Source organism: Trematomus bernacchii, unplaced genomic scaffold (genome assembly GCF_902827165.1).
Source record: "Trematomus bernacchii unplaced genomic scaffold, fTreBer1.1, whole genome shotgun sequence".
NCBI classification, from domain to species: Eukaryota; Metazoa; Chordata; class Actinopteri; order Perciformes; family Nototheniidae; genus Trematomus; species Trematomus bernacchii.
Genome location: NW_022987585.1, coordinates 431,963 through 455,731, shown reverse-complemented (window position 1 = coordinate 455,731; position 23,769 = coordinate 431,963). Strand labels below are relative to the sequence as shown.

At 41.0% G+C, this 23,769-nt stretch overlaps 2 protein-coding genes and 1 long non-coding RNA gene across 3 annotated transcripts; 1 reads left to right on the top strand and 2 right to left on the bottom strand.

Annotated features, from left to right (window-relative positions):
• Positions 1 to 7,361: 7,361 nt before the first annotated feature.
• LOC117480851 lies at positions 7,362 to 9,022 on the top strand. The gene is made up of 4 exons (XR_004555687.1): positions 7,362 to 7,437; positions 7,544 to 7,611; positions 8,119 to 8,162; positions 8,936 to 9,022. It is a non-coding gene; the product is annotated as an uncharacterized LOC117480851 (long non-coding RNA).
• A 3,169-nt stretch (positions 9,023 to 12,191) lies between these two features.
• Positions 12,192 to 16,219, bottom strand: LOC117480849. Its single transcript, XM_034128330.1, has 10 exons — positions 15,861 to 16,219; positions 15,559 to 15,737; positions 15,349 to 15,442; positions 14,908 to 15,246; positions 14,688 to 14,805; positions 14,388 to 14,479; positions 14,182 to 14,296; positions 13,700 to 13,969; positions 13,396 to 13,554; positions 12,192 to 13,301 (listed from the first exon to the last, which is right to left on the bottom strand). Exons 1-10 carry the CDS (start codon positions 16,074 to 16,076, stop codon positions 13,096 to 13,098), a joined length of 1,788 nt encoding a protein of 595 aa, XP_033984221.1. The 5' UTR covers positions 16,077 to 16,219; the 3' UTR covers positions 12,192 to 13,095.
• On the bottom strand, positions 16,079 to 18,095 carry LOC117480860. The gene is made up of 5 exons (XM_034128341.1): positions 17,396 to 18,095; positions 17,183 to 17,275; positions 16,594 to 16,983; positions 16,252 to 16,370; positions 16,079 to 16,093 (listed from the first exon to the last, which is right to left on the bottom strand). Exons 1-5 carry the CDS (start codon positions 17,685 to 17,687, stop codon positions 16,079 to 16,081), a joined length of 909 nt encoding a protein of 302 aa, XP_033984232.1. The 5' UTR covers positions 17,688 to 18,095.
• Positions 18,096 to 23,769: the final 5,674 nt, after the last annotated feature.

Sequence of the window (23,769 nt, the reverse complement as noted above, 5' to 3'; positions counted from 1 at the left end):
TTGCTCTAATAACTTAAGATCCAGAAGTCTGACTAAAATCCTTCATCCGGTTAAATATCGTTAAAAAAAGACCAATTGTATAGCATGAAAGTTCAAGAAAGGATAGCTTGCGGACAAAAGAAAACTGTCTTTTCTTCAATTCCTGTATTTTCCTGTACCATTTTTTCATGCACCTCGTTTTGTTAATGAATGCAGTCTAGTTGTTTGGGAGATAGGAGCGTGGAGTGTGGTGAGTTAGTTTTGGTGGTCCTGTATACACAGAAGTGAGTTGCTGTTCTGTCCATTTAGTCTTCAGATCAGATTCTCTTTAGTGTGTGTTGGGGAGTTTGATAGTGTGGCGTGAAAGTGGCTGGAGTGGAACACGTCATCTAAAGTTGCAGGTAGGTGACCAATTGCAGTTACTGGTCTTGCGGGTTACAGTGCACAAATACCCATAACACCTGTAACTCAAGGGGAGTTTAGTTAGTTTCATGTTAGGTATAGAGGGGCATAGCTGTGGTTATGAGAATGTGTATGGGCTGTTGAAGCTCTGGCTGCAAATGTGTTAGTGGTTTCATTCTATTTACATCAATTTAGGATTTTAAAGGTCACCTATTATGCAAAATGTACTTTTTTATGTCTTTTAAACATAAATATGTGTCCCCGGTGTGTAAGGAGACTCACAAAGTGTCAGAAAATAAAACCCTTTTCCTCCTTACCCACATCTCTAAAAACGGGGGTACAACGGAGCTGTTCCAGATTTTCTGAGAACTTGACGTCATTACTCAAATATGGGCTGGCTTTACATTGAACTCTTGGCAACGTTCCAGCACGTCCCAACCTATCGTCCCCATATACAGTCTGCTAGCTGAATCCCCTCCCTCAGCTGTGTGTCTGTGTATTCAACAGGATATCCACGGACTTAGAGTAAAGTTGTTGTATATATAATACATACAATGGCACTATTCTAGCGGTAACAACTGAATAGATAACATGTCAAGCTATGTGCTTTATCAGAAACAATGCGCAACGTGTTTTGGAAGTAATATGGTCTGTGTTTACATTAGCAAGCATTGCAGTTCAGTTACAACTAGAGAATGCAATTCCTGAAGAAATTGCTAGTGGGAATGCTTTATGCTGAAAAGCTGACGCTAAACTGCTATGCTGAAATGTAATGTGTAAGAAGAAAGTGAAGAATTTAGATTGAAATGATACATGGGGGGCTTGAATGTGTGATGAGAGAAGTAAAGAAAGTAAAAAGGCTTGGAAAAGCAGCAGAATATTTGAAATGCAAACTTTTGAACTTACTTGATGGCGAATGATCTGTTGCCATGCCAACGGCATTTGATGACATCCCATAATACGCTTAGGCAAGGCAGGCAAGGCAAGTTTATTTATATAGCACCTTTCAACACAAGGTAATTCAAAGTGCTTTACAAAAATGGAAGACATTTTAAAAATGGCATTTAAAATCAGTCATTAAAAAGGAAAGATAATAAAATAAACATTAAAAGAAAAAATACATGGATAAAAGTTAAAAGTTACAGTGCAGTTTAAGATGTGAATAGTTCAATTAAAAGCAGCGGCAAAAAGAAAAGTCTTCAGCCTGGATTTAAAAGGATGCGTTAGATGCGTTGATGGCTGCATCGTTACCAAACCTGTGAAGTTTTGGGCCATTTGGAGCATTTTCACTGAAGTTATGAGAAAACCGTGTTTCATGGCGGGCATTGTGTTGCCATGGCAACGGCATGTCCCGTAGATGTCTTCACGGCTGGACTGTTAGCACACATGTGAAGTTTGAGCACTTTTTTAACATTTTCATAGGAGTTATAGTGACATCGTCTTTTATGGCGAGGGATGCGTTTCCATGGAAACGGCATATGGTGAGATCTCAGATTTGGCGTAAGTAAGTAAGTAAATCTTTATTTATATAGCACCCTTCTCAACACGAATGTACAAAGTGCTTTACAGTACAGTACACAATTCACAGTACAACTAAAATGTGGAATAAAAGGCATAAAAAGGCATAAAACAACAGCAGGTAATACATAGGATAAAACATACGATAAAACACCAATAAAAGACAGCTACTAACTCACCTCCTCCGATGCCCCAAAGGCCTGACGGAAGAGGTGGGTCTTTAACTGCTCCTTAAAAATCTCTACTGAGGCAGAGGCTCTTAGTGTCTGGGGGAGTTTGTTCCAGAGCCTTGGGGCCACCACCTCAAAGGCACGGTCCCCCTTTGTTTTTAGTCTGGTTCGGGGCACCCTTAGGAGGCCTTGCTCAGAGGACCTCAGGGCCCGGGTTGTGCTATGAGGGAGGATCAGGTCATTAATGTAGGCTGGGGCTTGGCCATGGACAGCTCTATATGTGAAGACCAATACTTTGAATTGGGTTCTGAGATGGACAGGGAGCCAGTGCAGGGCAGAAAGAATCGGAGTGATGTGGCATGTTTTTTTGGACCGAGTGAGCAATCTGGCTGCAGCATTTTGGACCTGTTGTAACCGGTTTATTGATGTTTTGTTGAGGCAGGAGAACAGAGCATTACAGTAATCCAGCCGGGATGAAATAAAGGCATGAATAGCCATCTCCATTTCTGTGTTTGATAGAACCCCCCTGAGCTTGGCAATGTTTCTGAGATGGAAAAAACAGGTACGGGTCAGAAGTTTTATGTGTTTGTCTAGTAGCATAGACTGATCGAAAGTTACACCAAGGTTTTTGATGTTTGCCCTTATGTTACCACTGAAAGAACCCAGGTGGCTTGCTACCTTAGAGGCGATGTTATCAGCCGCTAAGATCAAGACTTCCGTTTTTGAAGCATTGAGCTGTAGGAAGTTGCTTGACATCCAATCCTCAATTGCAGACAGACATGTGATGAGAGTGTTTACAATTTCCATTTTGACGGGTTTGAAAGAGATGTATATCTGGATATCATCTGCATAACCAACACACTCTCACTCCCAACGCGTCCAGGAGCGACGCTTGGTCAGAATTCCGTGGCGTCCAGTTGTGACGCACCGAGTTTCCATCAGCGTCATAAACGGATGCAAAGAGCTTTCAACTGATTGCAATGTATTCCCATCGGCGTCGGTATTTGACGCTTAGGGAAGCACGGCATTCGTTTGTGTCGGCAGCTGTTAAAAGTGAGCGTCCATTCCCATTGGATAACGGAGAATTGTACACCCGGAAGTAAGTATTCTCCTTACTGTCGATTGATTTGACAGTGATATCTCCATTACTCATCCACTCAAAAATACCAGATTACCTTTGTTAATTAAACGACATTGATAGGTTTAAATTGTGTACAATGCTTTTGTGTTTTTCCCCTACAATTCTGAGACAACTTGTTTTCTCTGAAATGTGGAGCGCCAAAGAGACTACACTACCCACAATCCCCAGCTATTGTTGTGATTGTCTGTCCGCTTTGCGACAAAACCTCGTGATAACTCAACAAGCTCTGTGATTGGATGAAACATAAATAGGTGATATTTGCACTACTCATTAACTAAAAACCACCAGATTATCCTTGTTAATGAAACGACATTGATAGGTTTTAGTGTAAAATGCTTTTGTCACGTTTTCCCCTTCAATTCTGAGAAACAAGTAGTTTTGAGTTTTGGATGGCCGAAGACACTACACTACCCACAATCCTCAGCTATCTTCGCGAGGCCAGGTCTCGAGGTCACGTAGTTCACGTGATACATTGCTCGGAACCTTGAGACACCAGCAAGGTAAGCTGTAATAAACTCGACTGCTCACTTAATTTTCGACAATATTCAAATATAACTCAAATAAAATATTTGGGTTATGTATTCAAGTCCCACCCAGGCAGCAGGATTCGTAAGACAGTACGAGAAACTTAAAGAAAATGTAGTCTGTAACAGTTATTTTCTTTTTTGTAATAACGGATCATTTAGAAGCTAGCATTAGCCACCGTGTGGCTAGCTAGCTGTGTTAGTACAATGTCGTAGTCATCAAAGGAGCTAGCACTGTTAGTTGTATCGCTCATCAAAACAAAGAGGACTCTCTGGAGCGAAAGTATTTGTAATTATTATTATTTATTTATTATTTATTACTTAGCGAGAGTGTTTTACATGTTCGGTGTAATGACGTAAAATGTTTAGGACGCGTCACTGGGTTGCTGGTCATTTGTTTTTTTTACCATAAGCTGTCATCAAGAAGGAATGCCATCATTTAATGTCATGATGTTTATATGTGAACAAATTACACAGTACATTAGAAGTCAGTACACATTAGCCTAATTATTAACAGAATGTTGTTCAATTTTGTTCAAAATGGAGTCACTTAGCATTGGCGTTTAAATGTTACATTCTATTATACAAAAACCCCACTTGTCATTTGTGTTTGAATATATTGAATATTCACAACATATGAATATATTAATTTGATTCAAACCATTGGAAGTTTGCGCACTATCTCAAGTATTCACAGCATATTAGACTGTATCTTCTATCTCTCCAATTGCATTTAATATAGAGCATGAACTTAATAACATATTTGTGTATTTGAGAACAAATTGATCAACTGACAGCAAATATTTTTGAGATAATCCCTCTATGTTTAACTTTCATTTGCAGAATGACAAAGCCCAAAAAACAACTGTGCCCCTCCTGCCAGGCCCCAAATTCCCTTGGGCGTAAAACATGTGTGGTGTGTGTCTGCCCCCTTCAAATAAATAAAAAATTTTAAAAAAAAGAAGCGGAATTAAAGGACTCTAGCTGGGGGGCTTCTGTGAAGAGCAACAGGAACGCCAGCAGGACCGTTAAGTCGGCCGAGCTATCTGTGAGTTTAAATGACTTATTATTTAAGATGTTTGGCCTCTCAGACGATTACATATCTTATTTGTCAAACAGCCTTGCCCTCAGTGAATGTGAAACCATTTTTCTGGCTTTAAAAAGATTTGTATCATTGATCAATGTGCCTGTATGCAATCTTTTTCGCTCCAATTCTTGCAGGTTCTTAAACTACACACCCTTGGCTCCAGCCCGGTCCTTTTCCTCTCCAATAAGGGCCGCAGTGGGGAGATCCGTGGGGATCTGGTCCACCATTTTGGAAATGCTGATGGGGTCGTTAGGGAGATCCTACTGAAAATGAGGAAACTTTATGAGTACCTCCTGAAAAGTAAGATCATCCTTGTACTTTATTATCTCATTGTGTAGTCGTCCATGGGCTTTGTGTCTATCTATATCATCTATCCCGTTATATCATTAAAATGTCATCCCCCCCTGAGCCTTTTTTATATAATACAACCTATGCTGTATTATAGAACAAAGGCTGTCAACATGGGCTTGTCAGGGCCAGCATGTTATCACTGTGAACACTAAGATACTAATATGAGCGTACCACACTAATGGTATTGCAGTTACCTACTTTTTAGTTTTTATTTATAATTAATTATTTGTATTAGGGCTGTGCGATTATGGCAAAAATCATAATCGCGATTATTTTGGTCAATAATTGATATCACGATTATTAAATACGATTATTCATTGACTTTGAAAAAATCAATTTATTGAACTTTAAAACAAATACAAATAATAATTTGAACAGTATCTTTTTAACTGTTGATTACCCTGAACGTATCATTCAACTGAAAAACCAATACAAAAATAAATGATACATTTAAATAAATAATATCAAAATAATAAATACCAATAAAAAAGATCAACAAATATTTTGGAGCGCACTTCAACAAGCTACTAAACATATATAAATATGATAAATACAAATACATTGGATCAAATATGTTGCAGTGCACGGTCACAAATAATCGTTTTTTTCGATTATGTTGTTTTCGTAATTGTGGCAGGCCAAAATCGTAATTGCGATTAAATTACGATTAATTGCACAGCCCTAACTTGTATGCATATTTCTTTATTTTGTATTGTGTTTTAAGCCTGTACAGCACTTTGGACAACATTGAAATGTGCTATACACAAATATTTAAAGGGTTGAATTGAATGCAAATGTCGACATTACTCACCTGTAGTTAGCAAGCATGCACGTTATGCATGTGTCTGTAATACAACACATCTCTGCAGGCATCATAAAGATATGAGGCTGCTCTGTTTTCCCAGTTTGTAACTCTTGCCTCCTCTCTTCATGTCTTAATCCCTCTCACATGAGATGGGAGAAGAGGAGGAGACACCTCGAGAGACGAGTTGAGGCAAAAGACATTCAATGAAATTAGACATCATGACACTCCTACCTCGCACCCTAATGTCCAGGACACACATGGTGCCGTACGCTGCACGTGTGCTTATCATTACGGCTTATGCTTTTTATCTGGGCATCCGTAGAAACATGTCAGAGCAGCCACAGTTTCGAAATGACACAGAAGAAAAGTCATGCCTATTTTCTTCTGTGAGACGCACGTGGTTCTTTGCAAAAACATACCCGGCAACAACCTGTCAAAAGTCTTATCACCATGTTTCATTACAGATTTAATGTATTTATCTGCAAGTTTTAAATGATTTTTAGTTTAATGAGAGAAGCTGCTCCAGACTGCAACTACATTTTCATTATGATCATGGTCTTAACTAAATACGATAAGTTGTTGTGTTAAACACTGATATGAGAAACATAGCAATATGTCTACAGTCAGCTGTGGTAGCTTAAAAACATTATTTTCACACTACCTGCATTTCATTCACTTAAGAACTACCTGGTTCATTTATAATAAGAGGGACATTCAATGCATTTAATTAATTTCTTGCAAGTAAGGCCAAAAATAACTCTTCCTTAAAATGTGTTCTGTTAATTTTCCCTTGTATTATTTTCAACATTTGCAGTGTGTGCTGCACAACAAGCTGCATCTACATCTGCTGGTCCACCAGCCCCCCCTGGACCAGAGCAAGAGCCAGAGCGAGAGACGGAGCGAGGGACAGAGACGGAGCCAGAGCCAGAGACGGAGCGAGGGACAGAGACGGAGCCAGAGCCAGAGCCAGAGCCAGAGCCAGAGCCAGAGCCAGAGCCAGAGCTTCCGGAGACATTTACTCTCCATCTTTTTTCTCTTCCTCCACCTCCTCCATGCTCCCAGCCTTCTCTCCCCCCCTTGTCTTCTCCTCCACCGCCTCCATGCTCCCAGCCTTCTCTCCCCCCCCTTGTCTTCTCCTCCACCGCCTCCATGCTCCCAGCCTTCTCTCCCCCCCTTGTCTTCTCCTCCACCTCCTCCATGCTCCCAGCCTTCTCTCCCCCCCTTGTCTTCTCCTCCACCGCCTCCATGCTCCCAGCCTTCTCTCCCCCCCTTGTCTTCTCCTCCACCGCCTCCATGCTCCCAGCCTTCTCTCCCCCCCTTGTCTTCTCCTCCACCTCCTCCATGCTCCCAGCCTTCTCTCTCCTCCTTGTCTTCTCCTCCACCTCCTCCATGCTCCCAGCCTTCTCTCTCCTCCTTGTCTTCTCCTCCACCGCCTCCACCATCAAAGAAAAGTCGAAAAGGTTCGATTTGCACTATACTATACTATATACTATACAATACATTTCTTTAAATGATTGTTTGGAAGACTTATTACCTAATTATTAAAATGGTGTTATTTATTTTTAGAATGCAGGAAACACAGGACCCAGAAGGTGTTCCTCTATGAGAGCATTGTGGAAAAAAGAGTTTTTAATGTAAGTGTGTTATAATTGCTTCCTTTTTGTTTTTCTTGTTAAATAACATAAAAACGTACAGAACATTATTGGTACCGTCTACAGACCATCAGTGAGATATCTGCACAGAGCCCAAACGATACTAACATATAACGCCTCTGAATCCAGAGATACACAAGTATCCACTATCGTACAAGTATGGAGCAGTGAGGTTCCTCAATCCATCCTCGACACTGCACCTTTTGTTGTCATTGTAAGCATTACAGGACTACGTTTTGCATCACCTTATAACCTTGTGTTGTAGGAAACTCCCAGTCTTAAAGAAGCTGCTCCATACTGGTACGATAGTGGATTCTTCTGTATCTCTGGTTTCAGATGCTGTTGTCTGTTAGTATTGTTTATGTGTAGAAATCTAACCTTATTGATGGTCTATAAATGGTACAAATAATGTTCTGTAAAGTTGTATCACCTAACTTTGTAAAGTATCTCTCATTAATATTTCTGTCCATTTCATGTCATGCCTTTCAGCAAAGAGAAGAAGTGAAAATTCGCTGGACACCATGCTCCGAGTGGTAAGTTTTTCCTTAATGACCATACATGTATGTGTTGTACTGGAAGCAAAGGGTTTATACACTGATACAGTAGGCTCATCTCAATTGAATACTTTTGTATTGTATGTTGTTATGTAATTTGTCCTACAGAAGAGAGACACAAATCACTAACATATGTATTAGTTATGCTACCCGTATTTGTATATATCCTAAATGTTTGACGTGCTGTGGGTCTACCACACATGCATCACAAACCACAAGTAAGAACTGTACGTTATTATTTTATAATCAAAAAATTATTATAGAATTTGTAAGTATATTTCACACACTTTAATGTTTTTATAGAGTTCGATCTCCTGATTCGTTTAAGAGATTTAATATATTTTACTCTTAATGAAGCACTTTAAACATTTAATGACTCTGATCCTCCTTTAACGGTAAGATCAGCTGCAGTGAGCAGAGGTTGTGCAGCTGGGGGCGGAGGTCTGATGCGCGAGTAGTGTGCTCTCGTGTATCCTACCTTTCGTCTCCTCTGGAAGCCTCCTCCCTCACCCCTCCTCAACTCCTCCGTTTGCGTTGAAGCGATTGTGACGTTCTTCAACATGGCGTGTCTTGATTGATTTCCGGGTCAAGTCCCGGAGGAGGGGGAGAGAGGAGTCGAAGAGGGACATTGAGCTGAAGCTAATGTTTCAAATCCTATTTTAAATGTACTTACTTGCCTGATTAAGCATCAGAAATATATATAGCATGACATATTAATAATTATTCAACTGTTCTTTATGTGTGTTTTGCAGTGGCAAGGACTGGGAGGACACATGGGAGCCTGCCCAAAACTATAGCAGCTCAACATAATAACACACACACACAGACACACACATACACATACACACACACATACACATACACACAGACACACAGACACAAACACACACACACACACACACACACACACACACACAGACACAGACACACAGACACATACACACACAGACACAAACACACACACACACATACACACAGACAGACACACACACATACACACACACACACACAGACACATACACACACACAGACACATACACACACACACACACACACACACGCACACACACACACACACACACACACACACACAATACGTTTTTTCAATAAATTGTTTCAATAAATTGTTGTTTCTGTTGTGTAATTTTTTGTACAATTATTTCTCAATAGGGTAAAGCCATTTAAAATGTTTTAGTTTTTGGTATGTTAATGCAAATGTGACAATCATTATTTTCGGGCTGCCTCAGTCTTAAAACACAAGATAGATATCAATTTTTGTTATGGTCTTCTGTATATGTCATGAATAATACTGGTACAATTTGAATTTGCCCCAAAACGTGGAAATGCAGACCAGATCTTCTAAATGCCAGGGACCGGAACATCAGGAGCATCTCTAAAAGACGATATGTGACAGTCCTGCAGCAACGGACCATATGAGAAACATTATGTTAAAACCTAGAAACTTATTCTAAACCTACTATCAAAGTATTCACCTGAAATGTAGCACAATTTGGCTCCTGTTAAAAGCACTATTTGAAAATGTAGATTTGTCAGGTCAACATGTGACTTATCTGGTTTGCTATAACAGTTTTACTCCCCAGTTGAACTGTATTTGACAATCATTAAATTCACAAACATAATTTGGGAAATAAATCAAAGACAATAGTGTAAATAAGAAAGGTTTAGTTTTTGAAACTTGTAATGGAGACGTTGATACATTAACTGTCAGCAGTATTTATTGTTACTTTGTAATTCTACTCCACCACAATTCAGAGGGTAACCTTAACCTATTTGGCACATCCCTTTCAAGATGTTCTAAGGTTTATTGACATATCATATACACAACTACGGTGTAGTTATGCAATGAATGACAAACTTCGCAGGTTCGTCAACAGTGCATTACAAGAGATCTATCAATATGTTTATACCTCCACCATTAAACAGTCATATTCTGCACATTTCTTATACTATCTACATACATCTTATAAGAGTATAATTAATATGTAATGTCAGTTAAAATAAGTGCTTAAACGTAGTTAACATTGCAGGAAAGTTGATTGTCAAGTCCCAAAACAAATTATGCAATATATCAGGGTTGCCAACTCTCACGCATCTGGCGTGTGACACACGCTTTCACTCTCAATCTCACGCTCTCACGCTGCCCAACCTATTCTCATGCCAAAAACAAGATGAACCGGCGATCATTTTTGGTTGGTTATTTACAATGTTGAGTTGACAGCTGCTCAAGCTGTCAATCCGCTCCCTCCCCGCCCCCACCACTCTTAACAACGTTAACAGACAGCAGAGCAGTGGGAGCCGGTTGGTCAATCCCCGACCCGTATGGCGCATGCGCAGATCTAAGATCCAGTAGAAATGATAAAAAGTAAAAGTCTGCTGCTTATTGTTCTACTAGGCCAAAATAGAGTCAAAGAGTATATGAGAGTGAGAGTGTGTTAATTAATATATTTGGCAGTTTGGAGTAAGTCTGTAGATTTGTTTGTGTGTGTGTGTTTCATGTATAGGCCTCTCACGATAATTAATTTTGTTGGATACATTTTCCCGGAAATTATTGCGATAAACGATAATATTGTCGGCACCGTTGTATGACCATTTTAGACCACTGACATAATGATAATATATAATAATAATTCAAGTACATCCTTTCAAACTGCTTGTCACATCCTCATGTAAATGGCAATTTATCGAGTTCATTTTATTTATCGTACGATAAGTCAATTATTTGCTTATCGCGACAGGCACAATAAAATAGTGGAAACAAACATGTGTTTGACTTTCATTAGTGAATGAAACTTTGTGCCCTTTATAGTCTGTGTCCAATATTGTGTATTTGCATATATTGTATATATATCCAATATATATGCTAAGGTCCCGCTACTGACATGATAGCAGTCATTTAGTGCGCATATGTGTAATTAAACCCATGATATCAAAATCTCACTCCAGCCAGGTACCCAAAGTTGGCAACCCTGAATATTAGACTTTAAGTACTTTATCAGGCTTAATATTTATCTGTAGATTTACCAAAGCTTTTTGCTTACATGTATTTAAAAGAAGACCTTAACTTAAAGTATTATTTAATGTTTTAATAAAGCCTAATTAGTTTGCCTGATTTGCACATCCTCCTATTAATATCTGTGTACATCCGGCACTAAACTTTTATTGTAGAGATCACTTACAGTAGCCTATCTTGTTGATATTTTCTATTCTATATTTCTATCATTGACCTTCTACTTTCCCCCTATTTGTATGTACTCTTAATATTTAAATGTTTTCATCAAATGTAACCCATTCAACAAAACATGCAGCAGAGATTAGCAACACAACCTTACCGGCATTGCAATGACTGTAAACGTGTAATAACGTGCTTTAACCACTAGGTGAATAATACAGACGTATAAAGTACACATGGTTTACAATGCTATCAAAACACATTATGTTAATTTACATATCTAACTACCATTATCAAGCTAAATATGGACTATATGAGGCTAAGGCATTGTACCAGGTGTAGGCTAATTATGTAAGCTAAGTCAAAAACAGGCAACTGATGAGGTGTTTGAAAGGTAATTGATGAGGAACACAGAATACAATGCCATTTTATCTGTTTCATTATTAGTGTAGGACAGATATGTATATATAACACCTGAAGATGTTTTATTCATGTTAGTCATTACTTTTAATACTAGTTGAACATTACATTTTTACATTTGTATGTTTAAAAAAAATATATGTTTCTAGTTATTGTGCTTTTTATCATGTTTTTAATTATTGTACTCCTATTGTGTTATTTAATATTGTAGTTATTGCTTGTACAGCACTTTGGTCAACTGAAGGTTGTTTTAAATGTGATATATACAGGATATAGCTATATTATTGCACATATTTTAAAACATCAGACAAAAAGGTTTATCCGCCCCCTCATGGTGCTAATCAGTATGTGTGTTTGCTAAACAGAGATACAAACAGAACATGAGTGAACAGTCAAAACAATTTTTATCAACTTTATTGTTATGGGACCTTGTTTACATAGTGTTTCAGAGTAGACATGTAATAACATCTGAATAAAATGAAATGATAGAAAATGTCTTCAACAGCATATCAACAACCGGAAGAATAACTTACTGGACATACATATTAAGACATTAAGAAATGTGTCATTTTTTTTTGTCGGAGGACCGCAGCTGACGAGAGGGGGTGTAGGGCTGAAAGAGGTCAGAGATGTATGCAGGGGCTAGGGAGTGGAGAGATGTGTAGGTTAGCAGGAGGAGTTTGTACTGGATGCGTGACTTGACCGGGAGCCAGTGAAGGTGGAGGAGGATGGGGGTGATGTGTTGCCAGGGCTTAGTGCGGGTGAGGAGCCTGGCTGCAGAGTTCTGGATGTACTGGAGCCTGTCCAGGGCTTTGCAGGTGACCCCGAACAGAACTCCATTGCAGTAGTCCAGGCATGAGGAGATGAAGGTATGTATTAATGTTTCTGCAACAGGGTCGGGGAGAGAGGGCCGGAGTCTGGAGATGTTTCGAAGGTGAAAAAAAGCAGTTTTGACAGTAGACCTGATGTGGGAGTTGAAGGTGAGGCTAGAGTCCAGAGTGACGCCCAGGCTGGATGGAGCAGCCATCGACGGTGAGGAGCAGATCTCCAACCTCCCGGAGCAGTGTTTTTGGGGCCACAACCATGAGCTCTGTTTTGTTTTTGTTGAGTTTCAGTAGGTTTGTTGACATCCAGGTTTGGATGTTGCGGAGGCAGTTGACTAGTGACAGCTGGGATGATGGATTGGTGCTGATGTAGAGTTGGGTGTCGTCGGCATAGGAGTGGAAGTTGAGACCATGTTGGCGGAGTATTTCACAGGGGGGAGCATGTAGATGTTAAATAGAAGGTAGTCTGGAGGGGGCTTCACCGTGTGTCATCAGAGCTGTCAGAGTCGCAGTCAGAAGACTCATCTGAAAGACTTTGCAAGAAGCTGATGGTCTCTGCTCCAGTCAAAAGCTGCAGATAGCATCGTCTAGCATGAGTCTTCATTTCTCCGATGTCGTGCTGCTTTTTCCTAAACATGCTCTGGAGACCTTTCATCCCGTCTTCGCTCAGGCCCAATGGTGAATCTTAAATGTATAAGATAAAGACAATATGAGTTACTTCATCACCTATCACTGATGTGTAAAGTCATGCAAAGTAAAAATGTAATATATACTGTACTTTGCAGGCAGGACATCTCTTTCAGGGAATCACTGCGGGTTGAAAGGACCTTCCAGTGTTGGTTCATTTCTGTGACGAGAATCTTCTTCTCCTCCTGTAGTCTCTTCACTGCCATGACAAGGTCGAATGCTCTTCTCTTTGTCCTGAGGTCGAAAGAGTCTGCAAAGCATTTATGAGAAAACATGAATGAATGTGTATGAAAGATCAACATTCAAAGAATCTATGAAGTCTTAAATAGATTTATATATCAGACATGAAGGTTTTCCACATTTGCTGTGAGCATTCAGCAGACTGGTGTACTTACCACTGTTTGGTAGCTGCCATGGCCAAGCTTTCTCCACAGACAGAATGGCTTCGAGGCACAGCGCTTCTGTGCTTGGAACCATTGAGTTGTATTTCTCAACTGTGGCTGTCAGGACCCCTTTCTCATCCCTGATCTTGCGGCGGATCCGGGAACGACCTTTGTTGCTGTCTGTGTCTTTGTAGAGACGCTGCGAACGTCTCTTGACACTTACTGTCAGCATTTCAATCTTGCTGGCCAAGGCAGCAGCATCCCTTGGGTTGTTTGTTGTTGCTTTTTAGAGGAAATAGGTGTATTAAGCACAGTAATTCACAATAACAGTGACATTTGATCAAATGTTTTAATATTATTTTATTACATATGCTTCATGAAAAATAAGTAATGCAAATGTCAATAGAGGGTTATCACTAATTCTGAAAATTTAAAATAAATTGATAAATCATGACTACAAAAAAGTTGAAAAACGTCATTAAGATTGTCCTCACTTTCTGCCCACTCATTCACATCTCTGACCCAGTCTTCCAGCTGCTTTTCAGTCACTGCCAACTCAGCCTTCATGGACTCCAGGTTCTGCAATTGCTTTTCCAGAGCTTTTGTGGTCTACAAACGTCAAACAATTAAAGACAAGTAAATACAGAAATCTACATTTAGGCTGCAGCCACAAATAATTCTTCTAAAACTATGTTATTACCTTCAGATATCTGCGGGACAGTGAGGTGGCCAAGTTGCTGACTTTTTGCTGATTCCAGCGCATGGCCATCAGCGTCAGCATGTCTGTACGTCCTGCAAAAGAGAATATCACATTATTACTATTCCTCTTACTTCTTATACTGTAACTGGGGTTTATACTATATTGCCATCCTAAATGGTGTTCTATGGTCATAACCGTCAATGAGCTTTTATGAGTTTCTGTTGTTGGTGTAATTTGTTAGTGGAATCTGTGCCTTTCTGAACATTTTTTGAAAACTGACAGTAAAGGTTCGTAACTCACCTGCTTTTGACATGTGTTTTGTGGTCACTGCTATCCGAGAGAGGAAGGCATTGACCTGTTCCACCTCCTCCCCTAGGGTTAGTCCAGCCCCCTCTTGATATGCCCCACTCCATTTCACCTGTTTAAAATATATTCAAAAGTACGACTCGTTACAACTTGTCACTATTCACAAGGAGGTTTTTACATAAAGTGATTGTGTCACATGGTAACAATTCCTTACTTCACATTTGAAGTCATGCGCTTTGGCATGAAACACTGAGAGAAAGGGCTTCATGTCGAGAAGATGCTGGAGCTCTGGACAGCTTTTTGTGATTCTCTGGAGGTAGGGCCAATATTTGCAGGTCACATCCATGCAAAAGAACATACTACTGGCCAGCTTTTTCTGTAGGTACAGGGGATAAGCAAAGATTTCTCCCCTGTACATATTGAGAGCACAGAGGAGCACTCCATGTCGACAGACGGCAAGCTCTAGTCCCTCCTCATCCAGCTTGCCGGCTGATTTTTGGGAGGTCTCTCTGGCTGCCGACCACTGTCCTCCACAAACACCTCTTCCGGAGACCTAATATATAAAAATGTATTGATGAAAATGGTGCAAAGACTAACCTAACCAAACCCTTCATTAGGATATTATATTATACATAATTAGAGTCTGCAATATTACATGTTTGGTTGTGGTGTGTATATAGTCCACAAATCTTGAGACGTCTTCATCCCTGGCTATAAAGACACCGTCAAAGATGGCCTGTTCCTCAGATCTAAATAAATCAAAGGAGCAATGTATGACATCTCAGATTATTGATTGGTTCACATCAAGATACTTTTGTTTCGTTATTTGTTCAAATACTGTGACATTATATATTTTCTATAGTACCTAGCTGCATTCTTGAAACGGTAATGCTTGCGGTTTCCATCCACGGAAACTGCAAGCATATCAGGGCTACACGCAGGACAGGTGAAGGGCTCCTCCTTGCACATGATGTCGACCTCATAACGCACAGCCTCCCACTCAAAGAAACTTTTGATGAAGCTGTCAGTTGAGATCTTCCCAGTCTATAACAAAATAAGGACATCAACAGATAATTATGTCAAAAATAGATTATAAATTATAAGGACACAGCTTACAATTTGTACAATACAAATAGATCAAAAAGGACAAGTAACTTCAATACTCACACGGCCGAAGCGCAACGTTCGCTGATCGAGCATCCTTAAATATGCCTGAAAGGATAGTCCAGGTGCAGCCATTTTCATTTCTTCAAATGAGAAGAAAACATCTGTGGCATAAATGGTGGCGAAGTGAAGGGTAGCTGGCCAGTAGTCACTCCGAAGAAGGTCGTCAACCCCAGTCGTCCATGTCGCAGCGCATGCTTCACAAGCCAACTCTGGCATGCTTAGCTCATGTCGTCCTTGAAAAACAGACAAGGTGTTTTTAATACATTTGGTATTCTTTACTCAATACCCATGTTAAGGTTTAATAGACAAGCTATCCCACATGTCTTTGAGAAGGGTTGGATATTATCAAGAAGAAACTTCAATAACATCTATCTTAAGAAACAAGACAAACATTCCTCCCATTCTTACCATTCACTGTGATCACAGTCACAGTCTTTCCTGGCTTGAGGCTCAATGACTCTGATGCACAACCACAGATTTTGTCCGGGATCTCCACAGGTACAAACCGCACTGGAAAAAAATTCAAATGGGAATTAAAAATAATTTGTCTCTTTTTAAAAATACTACATTGTTATGTGACATATTTAGGATTTAACTTTACATCAGAACATTACAAAGAGACTTAAGCACACTGCTGGGAATTAACACAGAGATGTTGAGGAAGCTCACATTTTCAAAATGAAATTCTCAACAAGTCCAGCAAGAAAATGTACATTCACAAACCAGAACTTACCACAGGAGCAAAGGGCCATATTTAGTACATGTGTTGTTGGGGCCAATGGCTGGAAGTAACCTGCAGTAGTAGCATCTCTGTTGTGGAGGGGGTGTCTGGTGTGCATGCTGACATCACAGTCAGCACAGAAGAAGGGATGTGGTCGGCAATCCCGGCACCGGACAACAGACGTTTTGCTCCAACACTGTTGGCAAATGTGTGTTCCCACATTTGCTTGGGCCACTACGGTGTTAACCAGATGTGGTCTCGCTGCCCTCCAGCTCTCTGAAAAAAAACTTTTTCGAGTGCTCCAGTTGGTCGATGCCAGCAGAGAAGCACTTGGGGTTTGTGCTACCACCTCATCTCCTGTAGTATCGCTCAGAGACTGCTGGAGATCTCGTAGAAACCCCTCTGTTAAAACGGTACAATAAAGTCCAAAGCACAATGATTAGTTTTCTTTAAAACATACTGGATGGAGTGGTTTTGAAAGCTGTAACTACTGTGTTCTTAATTCTAGCAAATTATGAAGTTTAGAAATGAAGTACGTATCACATAAAGATACAAGTATGAATATGTGTTTCGGGCTAACCAGACCAAATGAAGTACATACCAACAGTCTCTGGAGCGATAGCTGGAGCAAAGATCAGATCACAGTCAGGGTCAGGAGCAGCAACGGGGGGATCAGTGTTACGACTGCAGCCAGCTGTATCAGAAAAAACATTTATTTTATACCATTAAATTGTAATACTTTTCCCTTACCAAGAGTTATGTTTTCATTCATTTCATATACTCAAGTGCCTAGAAATATATATCTTATACTGACCCTGATTTGAGACATTCCGGGTTGAACGTGGTCTTGCAAAGATCAAGTTTCCCTCACTGTCTCTCTTCTTCCAGCACATCATTGACACTGCTGGCACTGCTGCAGCTGCTGCTGCTGCTGCTGCTGCTGCTGCTGCTGCTGCTGCTGCTGCTGCTGCTGCTGCTGCTGCTGTTGTTGCCGCTTCCACTTTACAAAGCAAATCATCAGCACTCCGTAGGTCATCCCTTAACTCTTTCTGCTCAACCAGCTCATCTGCGCTTCTCAGGAGATCCTCAAGATCAGAATCACTCATTATAGTGAAGAGACACAGACAGAGACACAGAAGAAAGACTGACAACAGAGTTAGACAGAGAAATAAATAGAGAGATAGGAAGAGACTATCAAGTACAACACAGCAAGGACAGTTTAACAAGACAGACTTGGCTCTTAAAAGTGCCTTTGGGTTGTTTGGAGTTTGAAAAAACAAAGGGTTGTTTTTTGGAGAACAAATTGCAGGATCTGTTGAGAGAAAACAACATAATTTAGAAACTCAAAAATAAAATGACAATGCCAGTGTAATTGTTGTTGTTTACAATTTTCTACTTGGCTAATAACCAATTAATGCTTACTACTGTTGTCATTAAAGGTATTTTCACACCATCGCACAGCAAAATCACTGCCACCAGTCATTTAAATAAGTCATTTGTACAACAATTATAAAAGTATTATTACTATTAATACTAAAAACACATGTATACAAAGTATTATTAATAGATTTACGATTCGAAAATTCGAAACATGTGGAGATTATCCGGCTGAACAAAACGTGATCCGTCTCTGAGCTAGCTAGCTAGCTAGCTCAGGCGAGTTCATTTGTTATATTTAGGTAATATCCTAGTAGAGTGGAGATTATCCGGCTGAACAAAACGTGATCCGTCTCTTAAATGTGTGTCAACCACAGACCTTATTTCGAGCTATTTTCCAAAATTCTATGGAGAAATTGCAGTGCGTGTTCTAGCTAGCTAGCTAGCAAGCTAGCTCAGGCGAGTTCATTTGTTATATTTAGGTAATACCCTATATTATTTAGTTACTATACCCCTCAGAAAGGTGCCAGAAGCAACATTGGCGCCGATTAGATTATTATTATTATTATTATTATTATTATTATTATTCGTGGCTAAGTTTATTTCCTATAACTATGTGTTACCCATGCTCTTACCTTGATTCTGAAGAACTGCGACTGATCCAGGTTTGGTCACGTAAAGTGCAAAGGTATGCCGTCTTAACGACGGTACCTGAGGATTGTGGGTAATGTAATCGCAAAGCGGACAGAAGTCGTAACAACAATAGCTGGGGATTGTGGGTAGTGTAGTGTCTTCGGCCATCCAAAACTCAAAAGTCGTCACAACAATAGCTGGGGATTGTGGGTAGTGTAGTCTCTTTGGCGCTCCACATTTCAGAGAAAACAAGTTGTCTCAGAATTGTAGGGGAAAAACACAAAAGCATTGTACACAATTTAAACCTATCAATGTCGTTTAATTAACAAAGGTAATCTGGTGTTTTTGAGTGGATGAGTAATGGAGATATCACTGTCAAATCAATCGACAGTAAGGAGAATACTTACTTCCGGGTGTACAATTCTCCGTTATCCAATGGGAATGGACGCTCACTTTTAACAGCTGCCGACACAAACGAATGCCGTGCTTCCCTAAGCGTCAAATACCGACGCCGATGGGAATACATTGCAATCAGTTGAAAGCTCTTTGCATCCGTTTATGACGCTGATGGAAACTCGGCGCGTCACAACTGGACGCCACGGAATTCTGACCAAGCGTCGCTCCTGGACGCGTTGGGAGTGAGAGTGTGTTGGCATAACAGTGATATGAGACACCCTTGAATTGGCTAATTATGCAGCCCAATGGGAGCATGTACAGGGCAAAAAGAAGGGGGACTAAAACAGAACCCTGGGGCAGGCCGCAGGATAGGGGAGTGCTGTGTGATGAGAACGGGCCCACCGCCACGGAGAAACTTCTCCCACTGAGGTACGAGGCAAACCACTGGAGGGCAGACCCTGAGATGCCTACCCACTCCCTGAGTCTATCTAGCATGATGGCGTGGTCCACTGTGTCAAACGCTGCACTCAGGTCCAACAACACCAGAACCACGCAATCACCTGCATCCGATGCCATCATGATGTCATTGGAGACCCTGAGGAGAGCTGATTCTGTGGAGTGGTGTTTTATGAAACCTGATTGGAATTTGTCGTGGATTTTATTATCATTCAGAAATGTATTGAGTTGGGTAGCAACAACTTTTTCTAAAACTTTTGACACAAATGGGAGCTTTGAGATGGGTCTGTAATTATTCGGGAGGGAGAGATCTAGATTGGGTTTTTTGAGAATGGGCTGAACAACCGCCTGTTTAAAGAATGATGGGACGGAGCCGGAGACAATGGAGAAGTTTATAATGTGGAGCAGGGGTGGAGCGACACACGAAAAAACTTCTTTTAGCATAGACGTTGGTAAGGCATCCAGAGGGCTTGAGGAAGATTTCATAGTGCTCACTACAGCGGTCAGGTCCGCTATAGTGATGCAGGAGAAATTACTCAGCGTGGCCTGCCTAACTGGACAGATAGGGAGGGGGGAGTGGGAGTGGTTGATGCTCGACCTCACATCAGCTACCTTGTTTATAAAAAAGGTGAGAAAACGGTCGCAGTCGTCGTTTGAATAAATAGGAACTGAGGGGGTGGACGGGTTTACAATGGTATTTATGGTTTTAAATAGTACTCTGGGGTTGTGCTTACTAGAGGAGATGAGGTTAGAAAAATAGGTAGCCCGGGCATTTTTGACCAAATTGTTGTAATCGCAGTAAAGGTCCTTCAGATGGAGACGGTGTACCTGAAGGTTAGTGGTTTTCCACAGCCGCTCAACTTTGCGGCAATGCCGTTTCAGTATACGGGTGTCCTCTGTTAACCAGGGGGATGTGTTTACAGCCAGGGAGCTGCGTGTCACCATGGGAGCGACGTCATCTAAAATGGCGGAGCAGTGTGTATTGAAAGCATTGACTAGACAATCAACGTCATCAACATGCGACACCAAAACATTGTTGTCGAAAGCTGTTACAAATTTCTCAACCGCTGCGCCATTTAAAATACGCGAGGTTTTTACTCGCTTCCCCTGAACATAAGCGTTATCCAACGACATGACAAATAGTACGGCTTTATGGTCGGAAATAGATAGGTCTTCGATACAGACATTGCTGATATTTAGACCAATTGTGAACACGAGGTCCAATGTGTTACCTTTGTCATGCGTTGGACCAGACACATGTTGACAGAAGTTAAAAGATTCGGTGACATTAAGGAAATCACTGGCAAATTTGTCTGAGCAGTCATTTACATGAATGTTAAAATCCCCGCACAGAAGAACTCTTTCATAGCGGATGATGGAGGTTAGTAAGTCACCAAGATCGGATAAAAAATAGCTATTCTTGCCTGGAGGGCGGTAGATTAAAATACAATAAAACGGGTTTGAGCGACCCACTTTTGTTATTAGCACTTCAAATGTTGGGAAGGATCCAGTGCTCACCATGTTGGTGGAGAAGCAGTCTCTGTGGAACGCGGCAAGTCCTCCTCCTCGGCCGGTGCGCCTAGGAGCACAGGAGTAGCTGTAGCCCGGCGGACAAAGTTCGTTCAAGGAGGCAAACTCCCCGGCTTTCTGCCAGGACTCCGAAACAAACATAAAATCCAGCTCTCTTGAGACGACGTAGTCATTTAATACAAAGGATTTGTTTGTAATGGATCTGGCGTTCAACAAACAGAAGGATACGGAGTCAGATCCGGCTCTTCCTATCTTCGAGGCCCGAGGCAGTGGGCGCAGGCAGCCGGACACAGGAGCCATGCCGAAACGAGCCGATGGTCGATTTCCAGAGCCCCCTGGCCCTCGATGCGGACACCCAGGCACTGAAGCCACACTGGTGAGTTTTGTGAATTGACGTTTGGCAGGGGCAAACGCGGGTAGATGTGATGTTGATGCTGGGAGAATAGGACGGAGGCATTACGGCCTCACCCTGGGGCCAGCTGTCATGGAGATGGTGCACAGTTTAGACGAGGAGCGGCCTTTTGTCAGCTTGCGGAACTTTACCGCCGCTCCGGCTCGCCTTCCCCTCCGTCTTGCTCTCCAAGAGCTCGCGTAGAGCTGTTGAGGCATGGACCGGTGATATACAAGTGAAGATTGGGGGACGATCGGACCGTGTCCATTGGACTTACAGCGACATCGTGCTTCATGGCGAGTGGTCTGTCGCCATGGCAACGGCATTTGAAGAAATCTCAAAACTCCCGTAGATGTCTTCACGGCTGGACTGTTAGCACACATGTGAAGTTTTAGCACTTTTTGACAATAGGAGTTATAGCAATATCGTGTTTTATTGCAAGGGATGCGTTGCCATGGCAACAGCTTTTGAGGAAAACTCACTAATGGTATATAGACATGTTGAGGGCTGGACCATTAACTGTCATCTGAAGTCTGGTGGTGTTTGGATCATTTGCATAGGTATCACGAGCTAACGAGCTATGAAGAGATCAGAGGTTTGCATTGTTCTGAATGACAGATAAACCTCTTACATGTGAACGTTTTGTGGAAGAACGATAACAGATATCTGTGAAATTTCAAAACGTGAAGCATGTCAAGGAAGTTGAGTATCTGAGGTGTAATTTTTGTGTACTTTCGGGTTAATAATGTGGCCTTTTTGGCAGTTTAACTAAAGGTGTGCGGCTGCTGCTGTGAGGAAATATCTGCCTGAAATTACAATGGGCTTTAATGGAGGCATGTTGAACGTTTTTGTCACTTCATGCCCTCAAGAGGCATTTTGTTTAATTATTTGTCATTTTTCAAGCTACGAGGTGTTTTCCTACGTTTGTCATGAAAACGTATGTCTCAAGAATGTAGGGTTTGGGAATTATGGCAGTTGTAAAAAAAAATATGAAGGCACATTTCAAGATTTCTTACCCTCTAGCTGTGACATCACGCACTCTAGTTAATGTTAAAATCTGAAGAAAACCTCTTTAACAAGGTCTGAACAATGTTTAATATCTCTAAAAGTAAGAATCAGATTTAGAAGTTGTTTTACACGAATAATGTCAGAAAGATGTGTAACATTTTAAAGTTGGAATGAGGTTTCTGAGTGAAAGTATGAATGAACAGTTAGCAGTTGAAGTCGCATGAAGATTTGTTGAAGTCTGAAGAATATCTCCATTGACTTCAATGTTAAACATTTGATGAATTATGGGATGTATCTCTGGAATTCTGAAAGTTATGAATGATAAAAGTAATAGCAGTCGATTCCCGACCGAGCTGAACGTTTTGATGTTTGAACGGAGTTTCTGCGATGTTGAATGTGGGAGGAGAAGACGGACAAAATAATTGGATGGAATAATAATACACTTTTTGTCTGTAGCATAACATATAGTTGGAATGCTGTATCAGCATTCCCACTAAATTAAAGGGCCAGACCCAGATTCAGCACTTTTGTAACAGGGCTGTGTGATGGAAATTCCACACTTAATCACTTTCTGGTAAGAAAAGAACAAATATACAAGCTTAAACCAAGAGTTATAGCATTTAACAGAATCAATCTTATTTCCAACTGGAAGGACAGAGAACCTGCACCAATGTGTGCTAAAGAAATCTGATCCTGTTACACAGAAATGCAATGTCATTTATACAGAGGAGCAGGAAACAAAAGGGACATAAGACAGGTAACATCCATATGATAATTTGCCTGACAATTGTCCAGTGGCAGCCTCCTGTCTGTCCAGTGTAAAGGCCCCTACACACCAGGCCGATATCGGCCGTCTTGCGTTGTTGGGCGAAAACGGGTTCCTTGTCGCCCAAAGTTAATTTGGTGTGTCCCGAACCCTCGGCCGTGACACGCCTTATTTGGCCTTTCACGATCGACACCCGGCCGATTCAACATGTTGAATCGGCCGATTCAACATGTTGAATCGGCCGGGTGTTGGACACAAGCTATCGGGCCAAGAAACCACTCTGATCAGCTGTTCAGCTAGCAAATGAGAAGCGAAACGGAAGTGAGGGACGTAAACAAACGATTTAAATGTCCTCTCTTACCTCCCACACATAGCAGGGACATCTCTGATATCGGCGGGAGCGTCCCCGGCTGTCCTCTGCTGAGAGCTCCGTGATTTGTTTGGTCAAGTCCGGTTTTTCATCTCATCGTAAATTTAGCAAGAAGTGGCCATTATTACATTGCTGACTCAATAAACTACACACCCGCCAGAACACTGCGATCATCAGATGCAGGTCTATTAACTGTGATTTTATAGTATGTCTGCACTTTATGTGCTCATTTCATCATGCATGTATTTTTATATTCTAAAA